General features: G+C 39.1%; 1 protein-coding gene across 3 annotated transcripts in view; it reads right to left on the bottom strand.

Annotated features, from left to right (window-relative positions):
* Positions 1 to 21,080, bottom strand: part of tpm4a (tropomyosin 4a) — a 30,798-nt gene extending 9,718 nt beyond the window's left edge. Inside the window, exons 1-2 of one of the 3 annotated variants that reach the window (XM_084723110.1) lie at positions 20,739 to 21,080; positions 18,187 to 18,312 (exon numbers count right to left, since the gene is read on the bottom strand). In XM_084723110.1, coding sequence (XP_084579236.1) covers positions 18,187 to 18,312; positions 20,739 to 20,852 — 240 coding nt within the window. In that variant the 5' untranslated portion in view covers positions 20,853 to 21,080. Of the gene's footprint in view, positions 1 to 10,744; positions 11,322 to 18,186; positions 18,313 to 20,738 lie in introns of those variants that run through there. The other 2 variants (XM_084723109.1, XM_084723111.1) reach the window with 2 other exon arrangements.
* Positions 21,081 to 21,284: the final 204 nt, after the last annotated feature.

The raw sequence follows: 21,284 nt of genomic DNA, 5'->3' as shown, positions 1-21,284 counted from the left end.
AATGCTAAAAATGCTAATCGCTGCAGCTGTAAAGGAAACACTGCATAGAGAAGAAGAAGGAGCTCAGAAAGCTCAGTGGAAAAAGAGTTATTCAGTCTGTTTGTGCCGAGAATAAATAGACATCCATCCAGTTTATTCTTCCATTCTGTCATAGACTCAATATTTCAGGAAATGAAAGCATGGTTTCCTGCTCGCTGGCAGCTGGCACAGGCCTCTGTTTTAATTTTTAAGATTTTCTCCCTCTCGTCTGCATGTCATCTTAGACTGCTGACTTGCCAGTCAGTCTTTCCACCTCTCTTTTCTCTCCCTTCCTTGGTTCTTTCTCGTCCTCTCCCAGGTCCTGCCCTACTGCACCCAGAGCTGCCAGGGGAGGCCGCTGATATGAAGCAGGAAATGTCTGCCGCACTAGCGTGGACATGAGTTAAAGCAGCCAGCAGTTGATAGAGGAAAACCGAACCCAACAAGGAATGAATGAAAAGTCATAAATCGGTCGGAGCATCTTGAAATCTCATCAGCCATGTCCTTCACACAGGTCTGCATCTGTCGACACTATATCTGGCCAGTGAGAAACAGTGAACAGAATTAAACTGGAGCCTGAAATAACAGATATTGTTACTTCCTCAGTCCTGAGTGGAGCAATGTGCTGTGAAGAATACTGTCTGCACACAAACAAACATGCTATTCATGAGCTTAGGTCAACTACGCTGCCACATCAGATGCTGTAATGCACTTACAGACACACACATACACTCTGCAAACATGCAAACAGTCACTCTCATTCTGTCAATCTGTGCCTCGCTCAAACAAACATCATTACCAGCTAGCAACCAGCCAGTTATAGGTGTGTTGTCAAGCAACACGCAAACACAAAACCAGTGTCTGACCTAACGCCACTATAGTGTGGTTGTACATCTATGCATGCAATTGAAAGTGTTCAACCTGGCGTCTAGTCTGTCATCAGATTTTCACAATCATGGAGGGGAGGGGGGAATCCCCCATACACAGAGACAGCCTTGTGTCAAGTAAAACAGCTTATGCGTGTACAGCACATACTCTCATGCCTCTAATTCACTCAGCCATGACCAGAGAAGAGAAGAGCTTTTCCTGTAAATCCTGAAGGTGCTGTTCAAAATATCCTCTCTTCTGTAGCTCAAGAAAATCATTTAACTAACGCTTAAACAACAACAACGCAAGTTCTTTGAAAAGTATTTTCAGCTTTTGCACAAAAAAGACAATGGTGGTTGAAATCTTGAGGTAAAGGTGACAAGAACTGAGAGCAACAAACCTTTACTACAAGAATAGATACTAACGTCACTTTACAAATGAGGATCTTGAAAAAAGTGACAGGAAGTCAGCTGCCCAACATCCTTTCATTTCCTCCCTTTGATTGTTCTTTCTTTCAGGGCTGGTATTCTCTCGGTATCTGGGCCATGCCTCTTCCTTTAGCACCCACTTTGCATTCTTTGGCTGCCAGGGACGCACACCGCCTTATATGGTAAAACAAACTATGGGGAATGTTTGTGGTGGAGTATCAGGAAGATTGCGGCAGCCAATACACATGCACACAGCTCCACACACACACACACATATATATGTAAAAGATACAAGGCAACAAGTGGCTGCCCTGTTATCAAGGTAGCTTAATATATAACACCAGTGCTTTCTAAGGTGTGAGTTGTATTTCAGTAACTGTGGCGATTTAGCAGCTTCCCCAAACCAGTTGTTGCTTTGTTAAAGGACATTCAGGCTTAGTGGAAGTAAGATTTCTACAGGAATATTTTGCGTTTGAGTTAGATGAGAAGATCAATACCACTCTCATGTCTATGCAGGAAATTTGAAGCTACAGCTGGCAGCCAGTTAGCTTAGCTTAGCACCAAGACTCTAATCGATCTGTTACATCTTGTTTATTTAGTCGGTAAAAACTGAACTGAAAAACTACACTTTGTGGGTTTTAACAGGGGTTTTGTGCTGGACTATTTCTTGGAACCTTGGTGCTATCAGCCCACTTTTCCACCAGTTTTGAGTGGATCATTGAAATCAAATATGTCATCAACAGGGGGTATTGACAATACACAACAGCCTGTAGAATATGACACGCCCACTTTTGTTCCAAAGAAAAACTTGCTATTTTTGGTTCCAGCTGGGAACTAACTTTTCAGGTTCCAAGCCAATTAGTTTAGATATGCTCAGAATGCTTGAACCAGTATAGAATCGGTTCTACGTTGGTGGTTAGTTAAGCTAACCAGCTGCTGGCTGTAGCTTTATATTTAACGTACAGACATAACAGTGGTATCAGTCTTCTCAGCTACAGCTCAGCACAAAAAAGCAAGAAAAGCAGTAAGTGTATTTCCCAAAATGTCAAACTTTCCCTCACAGGGTGCAACTGAGGATTATTTTCATTGTTGATTAATCTGTTGATCATTTTCTTGATTGATCAACTCACTGTTTGGTCTTTAAAATGTAGGAAAACAGTGAAAAATGTTGATCAGTGTTTCCCTAAGCCCAAGGTCATGTCTTCAACTGTCTTGTTTTGTCCACAACATCAACATTCATGTTTACTGTCACAGAGATCCAAAGCTGCTTTTAGCTGCCCGGCTTTGCTCAGCAGCCTTAGTAAATGACACAAACCACAATATGTTGGAACACAGCACGATATTGGGCTTTTCAGTTCACCTCTCTGTCACTGCTTGACTATATTTTGTCCACTCGCCTCTCTACGTGGTAAACAGTTTCCAGCCTGACTTGAAGATACAGCACAGTTCTACTGGGAGTGATTTAAGAAATACCTGAGTGTATTAGAGACAGGATCAAGGACAAGTGAAAGAGGAATCTAATTATTGGCTGATTCCAGGGCAGTGGGCTAATGAGCTGCACAATGCTGTTGGGTTTCAGGGGAAGTTATTCCTGACTCTACTGCTGCTCACTACTCTCGGTGTGAACGTGTTCCTGTGTGTGAGTATGTAATCTTTTCCCATAAAGATCTGACATGCAAAGACAGCTGCATACAGTATAAGGCAGCCTGTCATGATATGTAAAAGAAGGCCATTAAAGACAAGCGGCACAATGATCCCTCTCTGTCATGCAAAATGTCATTTGATCCCTATTTTTCTATAGTATGTATTCAGACTTTCACTCAGGTTTGAGCCTCTCATCCAGGCACCACCGCAAAAAATAAACCATTTGCAGAAAGATCCATCAGGAATCCAAGAAATGTACTTGGAAACCAGCTGTTTAGAGGACTTGACAGGTTTAAGACCATTGTTTTATTTTCTTGGTTTTGTTGGGATTTACATAAATCAGCATTTGTCTGTAATTATGTGGTCTAAACAGATAAAGAGAAGGCAATTTAACTATAAACAGTAGTAGCAGTTTATTTCAGCAATAAAACTGTTAATGTGTTTTTTCCAGGTTAAATTAATCCCATTTACACTCTGCAGTACTAGCACCGGCATGTTCAGCTGCTGCTTTGACAAAAAGATCATAACAAGCAGCTCACTGAACCTTACATGCATACTTAAATAAAAAAGACTTGCTCAATGTGGATTTGAAATGATCCAAACACTAATTTATGCTATAAATGCTGCACACAACACTATAATTTCCACCCTCAAAATGTTACCTAATGACATTACAGCAGAATTAGCTTTGCTAGCACAGACTGTGCAACTATATTCTACCTCTTGCCTGACTGGAACCCGCAACCTTGGCCTACATAAGCAGCTCAGCCACAAGCCACTAACATGGGAGTTTTCCCCAGAATGCCAACGCAGCCCAAAAGTATCAACATGTGGCAGTTATATTTGGAAAGTTGAGCTATTCCCAGGGAGAAAGTCCAAAGAAAACAGCGAAACCAGGAAGTAATTCTTTCCACAGAGTCTGCTGGAGACTGCTGGAGGCCCAGGAGAAAACCTTCAAACCAATGACTGACCACACTGAGCAGTAAACAGATGATACCTCAGGTTCATTTTGATAAACCGATGAGACGAGGGAAGTTGTGTTTAAGATAAGCATTATTTCTTAATGACTTCCTGCAAATTAGCTTTCAGTATGAGATATAAGTGGTGTAAAATGTGCACAGCTGACATGTATGTAGAAAACAACTCCAGTTTGTCGACTGACTCCTGAGTAAATGTCATTATGCTGCAGTAGATACAGACAATTCTATATATAGACACAGATCATTTGAAATTGATATACTCTTAAGAAATAAAAGTTTTTACTTAAAATACACATCAAAACTTGTCTCATTAGTATTTAAATGTTTGATTCAATAATATTCCTGAAAAATAGACACATAAAGCTCATTAGAATAATGATAATAGTTGCATATTTTTAAGTTAGTCTAATTTCCACCTTATTTGATAGACTCTATGTCAGATGCCTGATAAGAAAAATACACCTTAAATTCAAAAGGAGCTATGATGCATATTATTTTAGTCACTAATCACTGTCAACCCTTCACTGAACTGGAGAATCAGTATTTTGACTTAAAACTTAAACTTGTTATGACATGGAGTTATTTCATCACTGGAGTCATACGGAGGTAAGATGATCATTGGCAGTGTGTTTTTGCATCAGTGGGGAGCACGGAAAATATTTTTTGTCATTTTTCCGTCGACTGAAATGAATTACAGACATTCTGAAATGTTGGTTTAAGCAATTTCTTTCTCATACGTGGCTGATTAAGTCAACAGAAAGTACAAAACAGCAGAATAACACTGTTAGATGACGCATGGTGTAAAGTTAGCAGCAGCGGTGCAGACATCGCTTTTAACATGATGACACTTCAAGAAGATCTGTCTTAAGTGACTCCTACTGCCAAAAACACATGACACATGTTGATAATCCTCATATATCATGTTTGGGTGCTGACAGAAAGTAGACGGGGCGATGCTGTTGCTGCTGCAGGAGGAAGAGTGCTTCACTTCCAGCTCTTGTGCAGAACAGCTTGTCCAGCTGAGATAACTCACGTCTAGTTTGTGGAGCTTAAAGAGAGGCAAACTGATGCATCTCTGTCTAAAATACTCCCACACTTTTAATGATCGTAGCTACTCTCTGCAGCTTGTTCTCCGGGTGAGTCCATGCTCTGACCAGACACTGCAGTTCATAGTGACGCGTCAACGCACAATATGCAAATCAACATATTTTCATTATCGATGACGTCGATGAAGTTGACAAATTCCCCCAGACCTAATAATGGTACGAAGAACCCCTGACAAAATAGTTCTCAATAGATTCTCATAGATTCCAACAATCCCTGGGGGTTCTGTGGATGAACTGTTCTTAATTGGACCCCTAGTTTTACAGAGAACCATTGACTAACCCTTTCTTCAAAAAAAAATAGTTCCTTGGATTCTCAAATTCTTCTTGGTAGAACCTCAGCCCTTCAGGAAGAACCCTTTTGGAAGCCTACCTAGGTAACCCCCAGCGCCACATGAGAACTAACTTAAAGTGAACTGACAGGAGCTGATGTGGACATTTAAGATGTTTCTGAGTGTTAAACTTTGGCTGAAGTTGCACACCACTGACTGTAACATCCATTAACTGGCGTAGAAACACTCAAACTCCGTTCACCACACACACTAATCTTCCTGTTGATCAGGGCTGGAGCTCAGGGACAGGAAGTGTTGGGAGTATAAGCACAGGAAGTGCTGGACCAGAGTCGGCAGACGACATCCTGGGAGGGGCAGCCTGGGAGTGTGGGGGGTGGGTGACCTCCTTCCAAAAACTGATACCACCGTGGAGTCCAACTTCCCTTTTTATCTAGTTTTAGATATTGATCAGTGTGTCACAAACTGTATTTCTGCACGCTTTGTGGGAAAACACCAATTATCACCATGGCAACCATGTGTTGTCTGATGACAACATGGCTGGGCCACAAAAACTTGAACTACAAAAAGAGGAATAGACACTTTTAAGCTTTTCATTCAATGTTTTTACATCTTGCACTAATATTTCTGATCATTTGATTGTTCTGTAATTAACAAGTCATTATTTAGTCTCACAAATATCAAAAATAATGAAATATATCCATCACAAAGGGAAAAAAGACATCACAAATTTGCACGCATGTTATGAAAAGCAGCCAGTCTGGTTCATCTTTGTTGCTCACTCAGCTGTCAGGGTCATGTATGAAGAACAAATGATCATCTTTGGCCTTCAACCAACAAGTAAGTATGACCGCTGTGAATCACTATGCAAAATGAACAGCTCATTGGCAGTAATGGCTACATATACACATATAAACAGGTCAATTAAGTTTGTAATCTGACATGGCCTTAAAGCATTATTGAGCGCTTAAGTAACGTCTCCCGAGGCATCAAAACCACACTAGAAATAACACAAAGTAATTACTTTCATTTTTTTTGAGAGATGTGGCCAAGTGTTGTTTCTTCTGATGCCTCCACATTTTCAAACAATGATTCATTACCCCAACACGCACACCAAGATTCCTGTTTTGATCTCCGCATGCTCCCATGAAAGAGGTTTTGTGCCAAGGAATAACTCCAGGTTGTCCTAATTATTCACATATGGGACCGCACCAACCACTCTGGCACACAAACACACCACTCTGTCTGTTTCATCTCTGACAGAGATGAAACAGAAAGACTTAATCCTAAATGTAACATATCCACAAGGGCTGCAACTCTTCATTATTAATTAATCTGCTGATTATTTCCATGATTAATCGTTTAGTCTTTAAAATATCAAAAAATATTAAAAGAATCTGTAGCGACGTCTTCAAATTGCTGCTTTTTTGACCAACAGTCCAAAACACAAAGACTTCATTTACTGTCACAAATGTCAACCAGCAAATCCTTATATTTAAGAAGCTGGAACCAGCAAATGTTTGACATTTTTTCTTGAAAAATTACTGAAACAATTAACTCTTTATCAAAATAGTTGGCAACACATTTTATTTTGACTGATAATCAACTTATTGTTGCAGGTCTAACACCGACTCTGCAGATAAAAGACAATATCAACCCTTATTTTAGCATTCATAGGCAGCACAAACACATTTAATAAGACGTTTACACACAATATAATGTAGTTATAAGCAGATAAATGGAATTTTAAGTGTTTATTGATCTATTTGAGACAATATAATGATTGATAATATAACAACACAGTTGTAACTGCATAAAATATGCATAACGTTATTATTCATTGTTCAAAATTCTGTGCAAAACTTAAAAATGTCCTTATATATCTGCATATAACTACTTTATAATGTGTTATATACAACTTGTATGTTTATACACCACTCATGTATTATAAATACTGGGATTAAGCTTAAGTATTACAGTTTGTGATTAGAGCTGCAATTTAATAATTAAATGTATGACTATTATTGCTAAAGTTGCTATTATTGTTCTTCCTTAATTATGATTATTATTTGCTGGGATGATGGAATAATGAGGCCGAATGGGGATGGAGGGAGTCAAAGTTTCTTTTCGTTTGAGAAGTTACTACCATGACTACAAACTACAACTACAATTTAGCTTAAGAATCATTAGTCTTGGGGATATTTGTAGAAAAAATTAAATAAATTCTAAATTCTTTGACTTCTTTGAAGTCTCAAATGTGAATATTTTCTGGTTTCTTTGGTTCTCTAGGACTGTAAACTGTGTACCTCTGGGTCCTTGGTCTTTGGGAAACTGTGATCAACATCTTTCACCATGTTTTGACATTTTATGGACTGAAAAACTAATCGATTAATGGATAAAAATGATGATGATGATGATGACAGATTAACTGATAATGAAAATAATGTTTATTTTCTGCCCTAGTTATGATTCAATATCTCTAAAATACAATTTTCAGTTTGTCAGCCAAGTTCTGAGAGTGCATGTTAAATTAACGTTAATGTTTTACTACAACCCTGTCACAACTTCCAGCTCTGAAGCCGTCAGTGTGCACATGCCTGTTCCCTCACATGTGACAGGAAACATGCAGTTGCCTCATTACACATCAGAAATTCTGGGTGTGTCCTAAAAAGTTAAAAACTAATAAGCACCGCCACAATGCACATTTCATCCATCCATTTACTACACCTACTTGAATGCTTTGGATCTAGCATACGCCTGCAGCTTGGACATAAAGACACTGTACTGCAATACTTGATGTTGAAGTCAAGTAGAAAGTCATGTGGCGTCAAACAGACTAAGAAACTGATAAATTCTTTTAAAACCATGATTACTAATGTTACTGATGTCCTATCAGGCCAATTACCCACAAGCTGAGCAAACGCCCAATTGTCAAATGAAATAGGTGCCCTGTTACCTAATAGGCAGTCTGTAACAAAGGGGTAAGTCGTACAGCAGGCCAGCTCCTTTCATCATCTCAGCTCCCATATCTTTACAGCCACACCTTCCCCTCCCACTCGCCTTCAATCTTTCTACTTGTCCTGTCATTAACCAGCTCCTATGCAAAGGATATGGCACCATACGCCATAAAGCAGCATGTGAAACAAGTCAAGACTGTTACCTAACTCTGCTGCTGCTAAGCATTTCTGTCCTTCAATCTCTTTTCTGAGCGAAGCTACAAAAGTCGGATGTGGGCAGAGTCAAGAGACAGGCAGGTGACACTGACAGAGATGGACGAAAGAAATCAGATGAGTCACTTTCAGCACTTTTGGCAAACCACACATTTGTGTAACTTCAACGATGACATGTGCTTATTACAGCAAGAGTTGTGCAACTGCTGCTGATACTGTACACTGAATGTAAATATATCAAAGTAGAGCTGCAATATGAATGAATGAATAATCAAGTAGCTGTCCACAACTACATTAATTGGCAACCTGATAGTCACTTAATCAGTTTGAGTCTTTTTTTTAAGAAGAATAAGTAAAATTTCTATGATTACAGCAATGAATAGATTAATCACCAATGAAAATAATCATTAGTTGCTGCCCTACATGAAAGTGCTAACAATAAGGGCATAACTAACAATTATCATTATTATGATGAATCTACTGGTGAACAGTTTGATCTATAGAGTCAGAAAATAGCAACAAATGTTGATCCCAAAGTTAGGAGGAGTAAAGAGGCCAAACTGACATCTTCAGACCAACAGTCCAAAAAAATATTCAGTCTATTATCATGGAAAACCAAACATATTTACATATGGGAAGCTGGGACATTTTAAAGATTAAGTAATTATCAAAATTGTTGCTGATTAGTTCTCTGTTGTTTGACTGATCGATTAAGTGAGTCACAGCTCTAGATCTGGTTGAAAATTGCACTTTTTTTCCGACTATTTCTTTCAATCCCTTAATAACAGAGTAGGCATACTTTTAAGTCAATGCCCTTTATTTTCCTATCATCAGTGGAGGCAGGGTGGTATGTGGTTAGGCATTCAACCAGACAGCTGCTGCTGCTGCTGGCACGCACCCACCCCGCTGAAGTGTCACTGAGAAAGACATTAAGTGAGTGAAAAGTATTTTATCTAAATGTTGACAGCATTACAAGGTGCTAACACCTTATTAACAAGTAATTATAATTGAAAGCAAAAACATTTGACGCTTCAAAATGTATCTGAGGCATCAGTGGGTTTCTGAAAGGACGTTAATAGAAATAAGGAACAGAAATTAATTTTTGAATGTGGGTTGGACAGTTTGAGTCACGGTGAATGCTGGAGTTAAAATTAATTTCTGAAGTCAATACAGGTCAATCCAATTGATACAAAGAGCACATCTTTTATTTATTTTTGTCTGTATGTCGAACAAATAAACATGGGAATGTATGTGTATATGGACAACTGTGTAATTGTGTGTACAAGGCATATGTCTTTATATGTAGATATCATTGTGTGTTTGTGTTTGAAAATGTGTGTCTGTACATGTGAATATGAATGATATATGTTAATAGGAATATGTGTATAGTTATAAGGGCTGCAACAAACAGCTTCTTGATTAATCAATAAGTTGATTGGTCTATAAAATGTCAGAAAATTGTAGAAAATGTCTATCAGTGCTCCCCCACAGCCTAAGATGATGTCCTCAAATGTCTTGTTTTTCCCATGACCAAAATATATTCAGTTTACTGTCATAAAAGAGTAAAGAAACCAGAAAATATTCACATCTGAGAAGCTGGTATCAGAGAATTCTGAAAAGTCATTCTTAAAAAATGACTCAAACTGATCAATCAATTACCAAAATAGTTGGTGATTTAATTTCCAAAGTCAATTAATAATCAATTAATCAGTGCAGCTCGCCAACTAATAAATCATTGCAGTGTAAAAAATTGAATTTCACAACAATTTCATCCCCTTCATCTAAATGTTGACAGCTGCTGCCACCTAATTAATGACCTAACTAGTTATAATTATAATAAAAAATACTTGAGTATTAACATGATTAGTATTACTGATAAGTAATGTGGTCAGTCTGATAGATAAATTAAACCCTGCACAATAGCTTTACTGTCTACGTGGTCTACATTATTCGCAGTAGTTTTTACAGCGGCCTGTAAGTCAGACCGCACCGCGCATGCGCACAGACCTGCAGGAATCCAAACTTTTTTCATTGAGGACCAACGCCTTGCATTGTGGCACCATCACGCCCGCGAATGAATCAATGACATGAACTACTGACACTTTTTACAGGCTGAGGAGTGAATATGAAGAAGTTAGCATCGATTTTATCAGTCTGACGGTGTAACGGAAGCAAAGACGGAGTTTTAAAAGGGAGAAAAGAGCTAAAAAAAAAAAAAAGAGAGATCAGATTTGATTGTCTCACTTTCTCTCGGAGCTCCCGTTCACTGTCCAGCTCTCTCTGTAGGACCTGAGCCCGGTCCTCTGCGTCGTCGGCCTGCTGCTGCAAACACTGAATCTTCCTCTTCACAGCATCCAGAGAGTTCGCACCGGCCATTGTTGACTGTTTTTTTTTTTTTTTTTTACTTAATTTAAAACTACACGTAGAAAAAAATACACACAGTTAAGACTATTTCTTGATTGTGCAAAAAAGTAGGCTAAGCCTCCTGCTTGTTTGGTCTATTTAGAGTAATGTTACTATAAGAAAAAAAAAAGACTTTAGTTGATTTAAAAAATAAAATAATCAAATGTCCGTCCCGGGCCAAAGTCTCAGGAATGTAAAGGAGTCGTTCAAGTGCAACAAAAGTTATATAACCAGGAAGTAAGAGTGTCCAGGTGCTGTCCAAGTGTCTCTTCTGGTCTGCAGGAATGATACGTTCATGAGCAGAGTAGAAAGTTTGTCCTCAGGAATGTGGCAGTTTTTGGTCCGGACACTTTGGGTTTGAGGAGGAGGATTAAAAAAGCTGCTGCGCGGTGAGGAGAGCAGAGAGCGCCAGACTGTGAGGAGGAGGAGGAGGAGAGAGATGATTGGGACGATGAGGTCAGAGAGGGCGGGGCCTGTGTCCAAGTGTGTGTGTGTGCGTGTGTGTGTGTGTAAAAGCTGATCCCTGTGACTGATGTGATCACTGCTACGAGACTTTCAGAAGAAAAAAGAAAAGTCAGGATGAATTACTTTCAGTTATTGTAAAGGAGCAGTACCCAGAGTTTAGACGTCTCACACACACACTTCAACCACTTCAAGCTGGATTTGACACTGAATTTTCCTTTTACAGACACAAGTTTGCCTCGTCTCAAATAAAACTGAACTAGATGGCACTCAAATTAGGACCTTGTCACTCAAGGCAATCCGTAGACTTTGTTGTGAGCAGTTTCATGTAGAAACTGTTTTCTTTCTACCAAACTGCACCCACCGACAGCATCACCGTGCAGAATGAAGCACACATCTACTCATGGTCGAACACAGGATCTGAACATTAAAGGCGTCCTCCTCGGCTGAGCTGTAACCTCGGCCATGAGTAGATGAGCAGCACGCGCCAAGTGCCATCTGGTTCAAAACTATCTAGGTGGATAAACAGCACTACATGTAAGAGAAAAAAAAAAAAAAAATTGAATTTGGACTGGTTTGAACTGTTCCTTAAATTTCAGTCCTGCATGACAGCATCATATATAAAGTTAATTTGAATGTTGAAACAACTTCCAACATGTCACTTATCTAATATACTAGATTGATAACGGCCCCAATACAGACTTTGCAAAGCAGATAGCATTTCTCGCATGACAGGACCAAGAGTTCTGTGCAGTAAAGTGCAGATAACACTGGTACTGGATCTTTAGTCAGTATCAGCAAATCGATTTCCGAATCAGAATCAGCATCAGGAGAGAAAAAGTTGCAGGGCGGAAGTCACTGTATGCTGCTACACATATTTTTTTTAAGATTTCCTGTTTGTGGGGAAATACTGGAGATCACACACTCAAAAAGCCGACTGAAGAGAGTTGTGCTTCCTCTGGGAGAATCTGGTGGCCCAGAAAACAAAAGGAATCATAAGTCAATCTCGCCATTTTCTGTCCGTGTATTCACTGTCATGCTGTCAGGCCAGTGTTATAATGTGCTCCTCAGGAGAACAAATCGTTTATTCCTTCTGCTAGCAGGCTGCTGAATGCCGACAGTAGTCATTTTAAATGCCTGTTACATTTTTACACACTATTTTATACATTTTTTATACACTTTATTTTTTATACAGCTGCTCATTGTTTCCTTGTTCTGCCCCATGTGTGTTTATGTGTTGCCTCTGACTTGTAACTAATTTGTCTGTGAGTCTTGCCAGTGACTTTTGGAGATCTGTGTATAGAATGGGTAAGTTGCAAATGAATTGTCCTGCTTGGGATCAATAAAGTTGTCTGAATCTAAAATGTCACAGGATAATCAGAATCAGTGATAAGATGATATATATTAATAATAATAATAATAGGATATACAGTGAGCTGGTCATTATTGCAAAATAAATGTAAGATATCCTTTAAAAAGCTTTGCATAATGTGTTTATATGAAATGCAGATATTGGCTGATATATTGCTTATGTTATTTAAAATGATGAGGCATATGATGTTTACATTCAGTGAAATATTAAAACCAAAGTTGATGGCTGTACTGCATTATTATGGATGTCTTCTGCATCATTTCACAGTTCAAAAAAAGTTCAGCTGGTCAGTGTTTAGGTATTGTTGAGAACATTGCGATCTGGATATCACACACAGTGTGTGTCTGTGTACCTTCTATAAAGAGGGGAGGGCTGAAGAGTTTACCAGTTGCACAAACTGAACTGAACAAATCATAATTATATTGATCAAATATTGTGAAGTCATCATAATGTGTTACTTCCAGGACACAACTGACATTCTTTTATTATACTGCTATTTATGGACCTCTTACCTCAGACGAAATCAGTTTAGTGAACTTTTAAGAAGACCTTTAAATATGCATCGTATGATTTTCTATTTTTGAACATCCACCACCTGCCTTTCTATAGATGATGTTCACTGTGTGGGTGTAAATCAGATTTATGATTCCCTGCCATCTTTCATATTTCCCTGCCAGCCCTGCCTGTGTTTACTCTCTCAGCCTCATATTCACACGCTCAGCCTGCGAGCAAACACGCCGGCCGAGCGAGTGGACCAGCAGATCTCTCTCAGCCCAGTTCGAGTTTAGTTTCAACTCAGCTGAAGAAGAAGTATCAGTCTCTCTTACAATCGGCCTCATCTGTTGATTGAGCCTCTCTGTCTGATTTGCCCCTTGCACCGGAAAAGCTGGAAGCATTGATTTCATTAGACACAGGAGTGTGGGGCTTTCTGTTTGCCTTAGCTACATTCCTCACATACCAGAGCCCCCCTGCCTGCTCTCTGCTTTCTCTGCCCGGCCGACCGCCCCCACAGGCCAGCTTTCCCCTAAAACAGTAACTGTTGTTGCTATGAACAGTCACTGTTATCAATACCTGCATTAAAGAGGGTCCATGCTAGACGTACCCTCTGACACCCATCTTCAGCTCTCTGCATCATATTCTCTGTCTGGTTGCTTGAGCTGACAGCGAGCTGTGATGACCTAAATATCAGCACGACTAGTCGCTGGTGCATGGACTATTTTTTTTTTTTTTTTATGAATCACAACTACTTGCCTGTTGGGGTCTTTGGCTCACTGTTGTGCTTTCCCAGCCCCCCTCCAGGTTCCCAATCTGGTCGTGCTCTCTGTGTGAATTCACATGTGTAATGACTTGACTGCTGCCTCTAATAAGTGACATGTGGAGGGGAATTTATGGAGCTACACTGGCTGGAAATGTTGGTGTCAGTGTGTAGGATTAAACGGTACATATGTTACAGCACTGAAAAATAATACAGGAAATCTAGTGGAACCAACTAATCTTTTCTCATTAACTCAATGTAATGTAAAACTATAAAGAAAATCTCCTTCATTTTCCTTTTACTTGGCTAACATATGACTCGCTGTAACTTCACCTGGGAAAATGTACCAAGCATTGGTTCATTTCATCCGATTTCACAGAGAATCCGACTCAGTGGCAGACATTAAAAATAACTACATAGAAACTGCAGATCTTGTGGATAGTCGCATGCAGGTCATATAGAGGCATCGGTGTTAAATTGAAACTGTTCATAACCAGTGTACTAACTCCTGTAGTAACTTTATATTAAGTTTGTAAACACAAGTGATCAACATATTATCAGATTTCCCAGCATACATTGTGTGAGAGTTAAACTCTCCTGGTAGCTTTGTTTTTTATAGCTTGAAGAGAACATTTGACTAAAACTTGCTTCGTGTCTCTTTTCACAATAATGAAAACACTGCCAAAAATGATGACGGTCAATATTGAATCCAGTCCCTACCCCTTTACACGTAAAATTTAATGAATTCATGGGAAGCAGTTTCACATATTGTCTTTGTGGCAGTGCTGTAAAAAAGATGAGAAAACTAATAATTTCAAGGCAGCTGCCGTCATTAGAATTTTGAGTTTTGAATCAACCTCAGACTCTCAAGTTTTGAAAATAGTTTTGCTGACCTATAATGTTTTGTTGCTTTTCTCCTCTAGATGGGGGGGGGGGTATCTAAAGGAGGATTCAAGTTTATCTAAGGGAGAAAAGATTATTATCTCAACAAAACATTAGTTGGTAAGACTTTTTCAAAACTTGAACTGGGCTCAAAACTCAAACATCTATTGAAGTAAGTTGTTTGAAATTTTGACTTTTCTCAACTTTTTTGTTTTTACAGTAAACAACAACAGCTCCAACAATGAGCTGCTTTAAGTTCTTTGAGTAAAATGAAAAACTGACTAAAATGCAAAATTAAAACAAAAATTTAATATGTTTGTCAAAGTGTTTATCAGTGTGACTGAAGAGTTGTTGGTTCAACATAATGTCTTGAACTTACTGAACATGTTTTCTCAAGTACAACTGAATTAATATCAAATTCATTTATCTACAAAAGTTTGTTTTGAATAATTACAAAATTACATCAACTTGTCTTTTCAGACTCAGTCCACTTAAAATTTTAAGGCAGCCTAGATAACTGCCTTTTTTAAAGTAAAAAATGATTAACCTTCTATTTTTTTAATGCTTGAATTTATTTCTTGAAGTTTCTTTCCACATTCTGCAGCACAGCAAGGAGTGGAAGCTGCACATCTGTCAGGCTCAAACCACAACGTCAACCATTGCTTTTTCGAGGGGCCCACTTGACCCACTTTACATGTGAGGCTTCTCAGAACAGTTCTCAGAGTTTATTTAATCACTGCGTGAGGATAATCCAGCATGTCTCAGCCTCAGTCTCTGTGTCTGTATGTCAGACACTTCCCTTCTCTTTGTGTGTAGTACAGCGCTGCATTTCCTTGGGATATCCTCCACAAGGCTCAAACAATTCCACATCTTGGTGCAAGCTGGGAGAGTTTCTGCTTTCATGATGTTTCTCTCTCCTGCACGGTCTGCTCAGTAATCTTATTGGAATGGCTTTGTGGCTTCTTAGCTGTTGTTATTAAACTGGTATGATCAGTATTTCAGCTTTATCTTGGACATAACTGAACACCTAATAAGGACTTTATTTAGATTTGAGTTCCTGTCTCTTTTTCTCTGTCCCCTACACACACACACACGCACGAGTAAACACACACACACACACTGTGCACACATGCACTGAAATAGTGAAGGAACCACTAGTGACAGAAATACAGTGCTGTGGTTTGTGGTGTTGCCAACAATCTTGAGTATGATCTTTTTTCCCAGATTGTAGCTGATTAGCCACAGAACAACTGACTGTTCAAATGTTCCGCTACATTTGCTGAAATCAATTATTTGTGTGTACAAAAATATTCCCATAAACTTGAAAGGATTTCTCAGTGGTGGAAAAAGTATTCGGGTCATTTACTGAAGTAAAAGTAGCACTGCATTGTTAGTCTATTAAGTTCTGCATTAAAAAACTTTATTTAAAGTCTAATTACTGGTCTTGGGGAGCAATTCTGCATATGTGAAATACATTATATAAAGCATCTCCTAAGGGAGCTGCATGAAGTATGATAAAGTCCCTCAAATGATGTCAGATGATGTCACTTGAAACCAAAAAAATAAACTAAATTAAATCTATGGGTGTGGATTTAAAAAGAAGTAATCTTACTGGACCTCTGTATCCCACGCTTCATCTCTGACTGCATGTACCTGTGCTACCTGTGTGGTCACACAGACAGCACTGCTGCTGCTGCACTGCTACTGCCAGCCCTATTTTTCTACACTACACTTACATACATTTGCAAAAGAGTTGTAACCAGTAGGCAGTGTGATTTTTTTTCCTTAGTTCAGACAGAGAGAGAGGGAGGGAGAGGGAAACAGAAACAAGAGAAAGAAAAAGAGAGTGCACCAGAAAAATACTGCCCTTCACACAATTTTTTTCATGTTTGTGACATATTCTACAGATAAACACACTGAAACTGTGTCGTGTTGCTGGTATGATGACAACATCTATCAACAGATCATTTTCACTGTCTATTTTTGCTGAGAAATGTGTGCATCATACCCCAAAACAAAACAAAAAATAGGCGTGACGCTGTATCACTATCACTGCAGCTGTGCATGAGCCACACTGTAGCTGCGCTAAAATGAAAAGCAAAAGGTTCTGTGACACATGCACGTTGTCAGGCAGGTAATGTAAACGTCAGGTTTTGATAAGCAAGAAGAATGCATCAAATACATTAAATCAAAAAAAGATGGTTCTGCTAAATGGACTTTAAAAATTTTGCAATGCTAAATTGGAGTGGAGTGCACTTTTACTGTAAGTTTGAGTAAAGAAAAAAATGTTATAAATTAATTATACTTAAGGTTTTGACTAATTGCATTAAGTATACTGTTGGGACTGTATCATATTTTACAAGCTGAATACGTGTGCTTGTATTACTGTAGAAGAAAGTGTAATTTACAAGGTAATGGTAATAGCACTAACTATGACTTTCAAATACTGTAGTAAGAACTACAGCATTTCCATTTGAAACAAGTTTGAAAACACTCAGGTAAAGCACAAGTATCTCAAAATAGTACAAATAAAGTACATTATTTAAGATGGAAAGTGTGTCGTGGTGACAGATTTTACCAAATCAAATCAATTCTTAGCCTTTGTGCATACATATTGTTTGAACCTTCACACAGCACATTTAAATCAGTACATAAGTTTTATGATCCCTTGGAGCGAACTTAAAACCCCAACTGGAATTTGGACCAAAGGCATGAAGACGGTTCTTTGTCATTCCATTATCAGTGTTGTTACCAAGAATGAACAATAGTGCGTTTTGTCTGTTAACCTTTGCAGTGATGCTCATTTGAAGGACCTGAATGAATGTGTGTGTGTGTGTGTGTGTGTGTGTGTGTGTGTGTGTGTGTGTGTGTGTGTGTGTGTGTGTGTGTGTGTGTGTGTGTGTGTGTGTTTGGGTGAAGGGGTTACAGTTTATCCGTGTGTTCATCTTTCAGGAGTGGCTGCACAGGAATGTAACAGAGTCTCTGAAGTGCTCCAAACCATTCACTGTGGATCAAAGTAAACCCACAGCTGGCGCTGGCTTAGACACAGTCCAGCTGTGGAATAATGGGCTCTAGTTTTCAGTAGTGCCATGGTAACGTGAGTGTGTGTCAAAGGCGGAAAAACCAAGTAATTAACGACAGGAGCAGGAGCCTCTTGTCAATATTCAAACTCTTCCTGAGGATTCACAGTGCTGCATCATTATTACTGTGTGGGAATGAAAGTTTCATTTCATATTTTCAGACACATGAAGTGAAACTCAGTTGACCCAGACCTCCTGTGTGTAAAGTGTGGATGTGTGACGCTGCACTCACATCTGCAGCTTTCTTCTCAGACAGTTCCAGTTTCTCCTGAGCATCTTTCAGGCCCTCTGAGAATTTGTCCAGTTCATCCTCCGTCTGCTTCATCTTCTTCTGGAGATCCACCAGCTCCTCCTCCAGCTACAACAGAGGATACTATTAGTCCACTTTACCACACAGTCTCTGCTCAGTGTCTTTACAAACAAACTCTGTTATATTGTTCTGTTTTTACACAAACGCTTCTTCACTTTTCCCCCCACGTCGATATGAAAATGTCCCATGTGGTGCAGCCCTTGTTACTGCTTCTCTGTTGACCTGAGAGAGACGACTCTACTCTATTCTATTTTATTCTGTTTTGTTCTATGTAGTTCCATTCTACTGCATTCCATTCTGGTTTGTCCTGTTCCATACTCTTTTATTCTGTTCTATACTGTTCCATTCTATTCTATTCAGTTCACTTCAGTTCTATTCTATTCTATCCTAGTTTGTTCTCTTCTATATTGTTTTATTCTATCATACTCTGTTCTATTCTGTTTCCATTCCATTCTATTCTGTTCTGTTTTGGTTTTTCTATTCTATTTTATTCTATTCTGTTTTTCTCTGGTCTGTTCTGTTCTATTCTGTTCTGTTGTAAACAATTCCATTCTATTCTATTTTATATAAATAAGTTATATTTTGTTGGCATTTGTGTTGAAGACGAGTTGTCTCTATCAAAGTTAAATGAATATTCTCAACACTGGATTAGTTTTACCCTCAAACCTTTCAGCATGTTGATTTGAGCATAGTGATATAAGAGATCTAGTACTTTTGGTGTGTTTGTAGTGACCCTAAATAATGATTCAGTCTGACGGGACGCTGTTAAAGTCAAGGTGTTTGAATTCTAGTGATAAAGCAGTTGTGGCTAATTTGGGAGCAAAACTGTGTTTATGATGTTTGGGAACATTTAAATGGTAATGGTCTACAATCAGTCTCTCATGACATGAAGCCTGGTATTCACAGCCACACACGCACACACACACACACACACACACACACATACACACACATATGGTTAAACGTTCCCCCTAATCAGTGTTCCCCTCTGAGCCCATGAAGTACTTCTGATAATCCCTCTGAATTCCACACGGTCATTCTCTCCTGGTGTCTAAAAATACAGCTGTTATCAGTGAGAACACACAGACGCCTGCATGGGACCATGGGCCTAATGTGTGTGTGCGTCTTCAGTCTCCCATCTGTGTATTTACATGTATCTATTTGCATGCTGATTATGTGAGTGTGTGTGTGTGTGTTGTCTCCCGTGTTGGATACACCTGTCAAATAGGCGTCATGACAGACAGACGCTCCATTAATGTCCTTCAAACTGGTCCTAGAGGGAGGGTCGCACCCACTTTAACCACTTTTCACTCTCCAAAGACCAAATCCTGATCCTGGGTGGTCTCATCACCTGAAGGGGCCAAAACCACCATTGTTGTGTGTGTGTGTGTGTGTGTGTGTGTGTGTGTGTGTGTGTGTGTGTGTGTGTGTGTGTGTGTGTGTGTGATGATTTCTCTTAGAGCTTTCTTAGAACCTTTACTTCAGTTGTTGACTCAGTTGGTGACATTTGGTTTTTCCCATAAAAACTCCAGTTTTCAGCAATCAAGTATGATGATATTGGGGGTGTGTATACTTTGGCATTTGTTCTTTCTATTGGGTGATACATTTTAGCTTTAATCAAAGTAATTACACGATTATTTAACACATAATGGGGACTATATTTTTTTAGACTTTGTCTTTAGAGTGTTGCTTGGCCTTATAAGGAGCGCAGGGTGTTTATGCTTCACATACTGTCACAAACATTTGTTGAATTTACCATCAAGTCTCTAAGCGATGGCAAAAACCCTTCAAATATTTTCTAGCTGTCTTACGGTAAAGTAAAAAGATAAATTATCTGCGAGGCACGTTGTATAAATAAGTGTGAAAAGTGTTTACAGACTGATTCCTTAAAGGTATGTCTGGTATGTTTCAATGTTGTGATTAGCTTAAGAGCTGGATAAAGAGAAAAGCCTTAAAGGAAAACCTTAAGAATGCCTGATGCTGGGTCTGAATTTTTTGTTTTACAGCTCCATTTTTTTCTGAAAATAGGTTTTTTATCCCCCATTGCAATTCATAAACCAAATTATCAACACTGCCTCCATGTATAAAATTGTTCCTTTGCCGTTTCTATCTTGTTTGTTTGCTTGTTAACATTTATTTGCCTTTTCCAGAAACAACATTTCTGATCTCTTTCTTTTCTTTTTGGACATAAAGATAAGATAAGATGAACCTTTCAGGGAAATTCAATTTGACACAGCAGCACAAAAAGTAGCAGTGCAAGGGGAAATGTAGTAAGAAATAAAATAAAATTATCATCCAAAATGAAAAAACTAAAAATAGAGATACTGTATGAAATTACTGCATGTACATGTGTGATGTGTAAATGTTAAAGACATGCAGATTGTTTATATACATGCGCAATAACTGTCATTTTAACTCTTACTGGTACTTTGACACTGTCTTTGTCTCTCTCTGTCCATCTCTTTCTTTCCCACCTGCTTGCATTTGTCCTCTGCTGCCTTCTTGTCCGTCTCTGCCTGCTCTGCCCGGTCGATGGCGTTCTCCTTGTCCAGTTTCAGCATCTGCATCTTCTTCTTGATGGCCTCCATGGTGGCTTCTCGGTTTGGATTTGCCCTCTTTGAGATGTGAAAATGCAGATTCAAAAGCAGGAGTCTTGGTCTCCTGTTGTGTTGAGATGTAGGAGATTCAGTCTACTGCAGAGAGCTGGAGTCCAACAAGGCTGCAGAGAAACAGAGAAAGACAGAGAGAGAGAGAGAGAGAGACAGAAAGGGAGAGAAAGGAAGAAGGAGACAGACAGGACTGTGAACAGAGATGGAGAGTTGAGCCCTATATGGGTAGTTATTTAAACTGCAACAGAACCTGCCTCCAGTCTCTGATCACCCCCTCCTCCGTCTATGTTCTCACCCCTCCCTCCCTCTTTTCATCCCTTCACTCCATCCTCTCCCTCTCCATCTCCATCCATTGCTCCTTCACTCACCACTCCGCTGCGTCCACTCCATCCTGACTCCCTGACTATCAGA

The sequence above is a fragment of the Lutjanus erythropterus genome, chromosome 7, assembly GCF_056507025.1.
Source record: "Lutjanus erythropterus isolate fLutEry1 chromosome 7, fLutEry1.hap2, whole genome shotgun sequence".
NCBI lineage: Eukaryota > Metazoa > Chordata > Actinopteri > Lutjaniformes > Lutjanidae > Lutjanus > Lutjanus erythropterus.
Note: the sequence above shows the minus strand (reverse complement) of the source record. Positions and strands in the feature narration are given on the sequence as shown.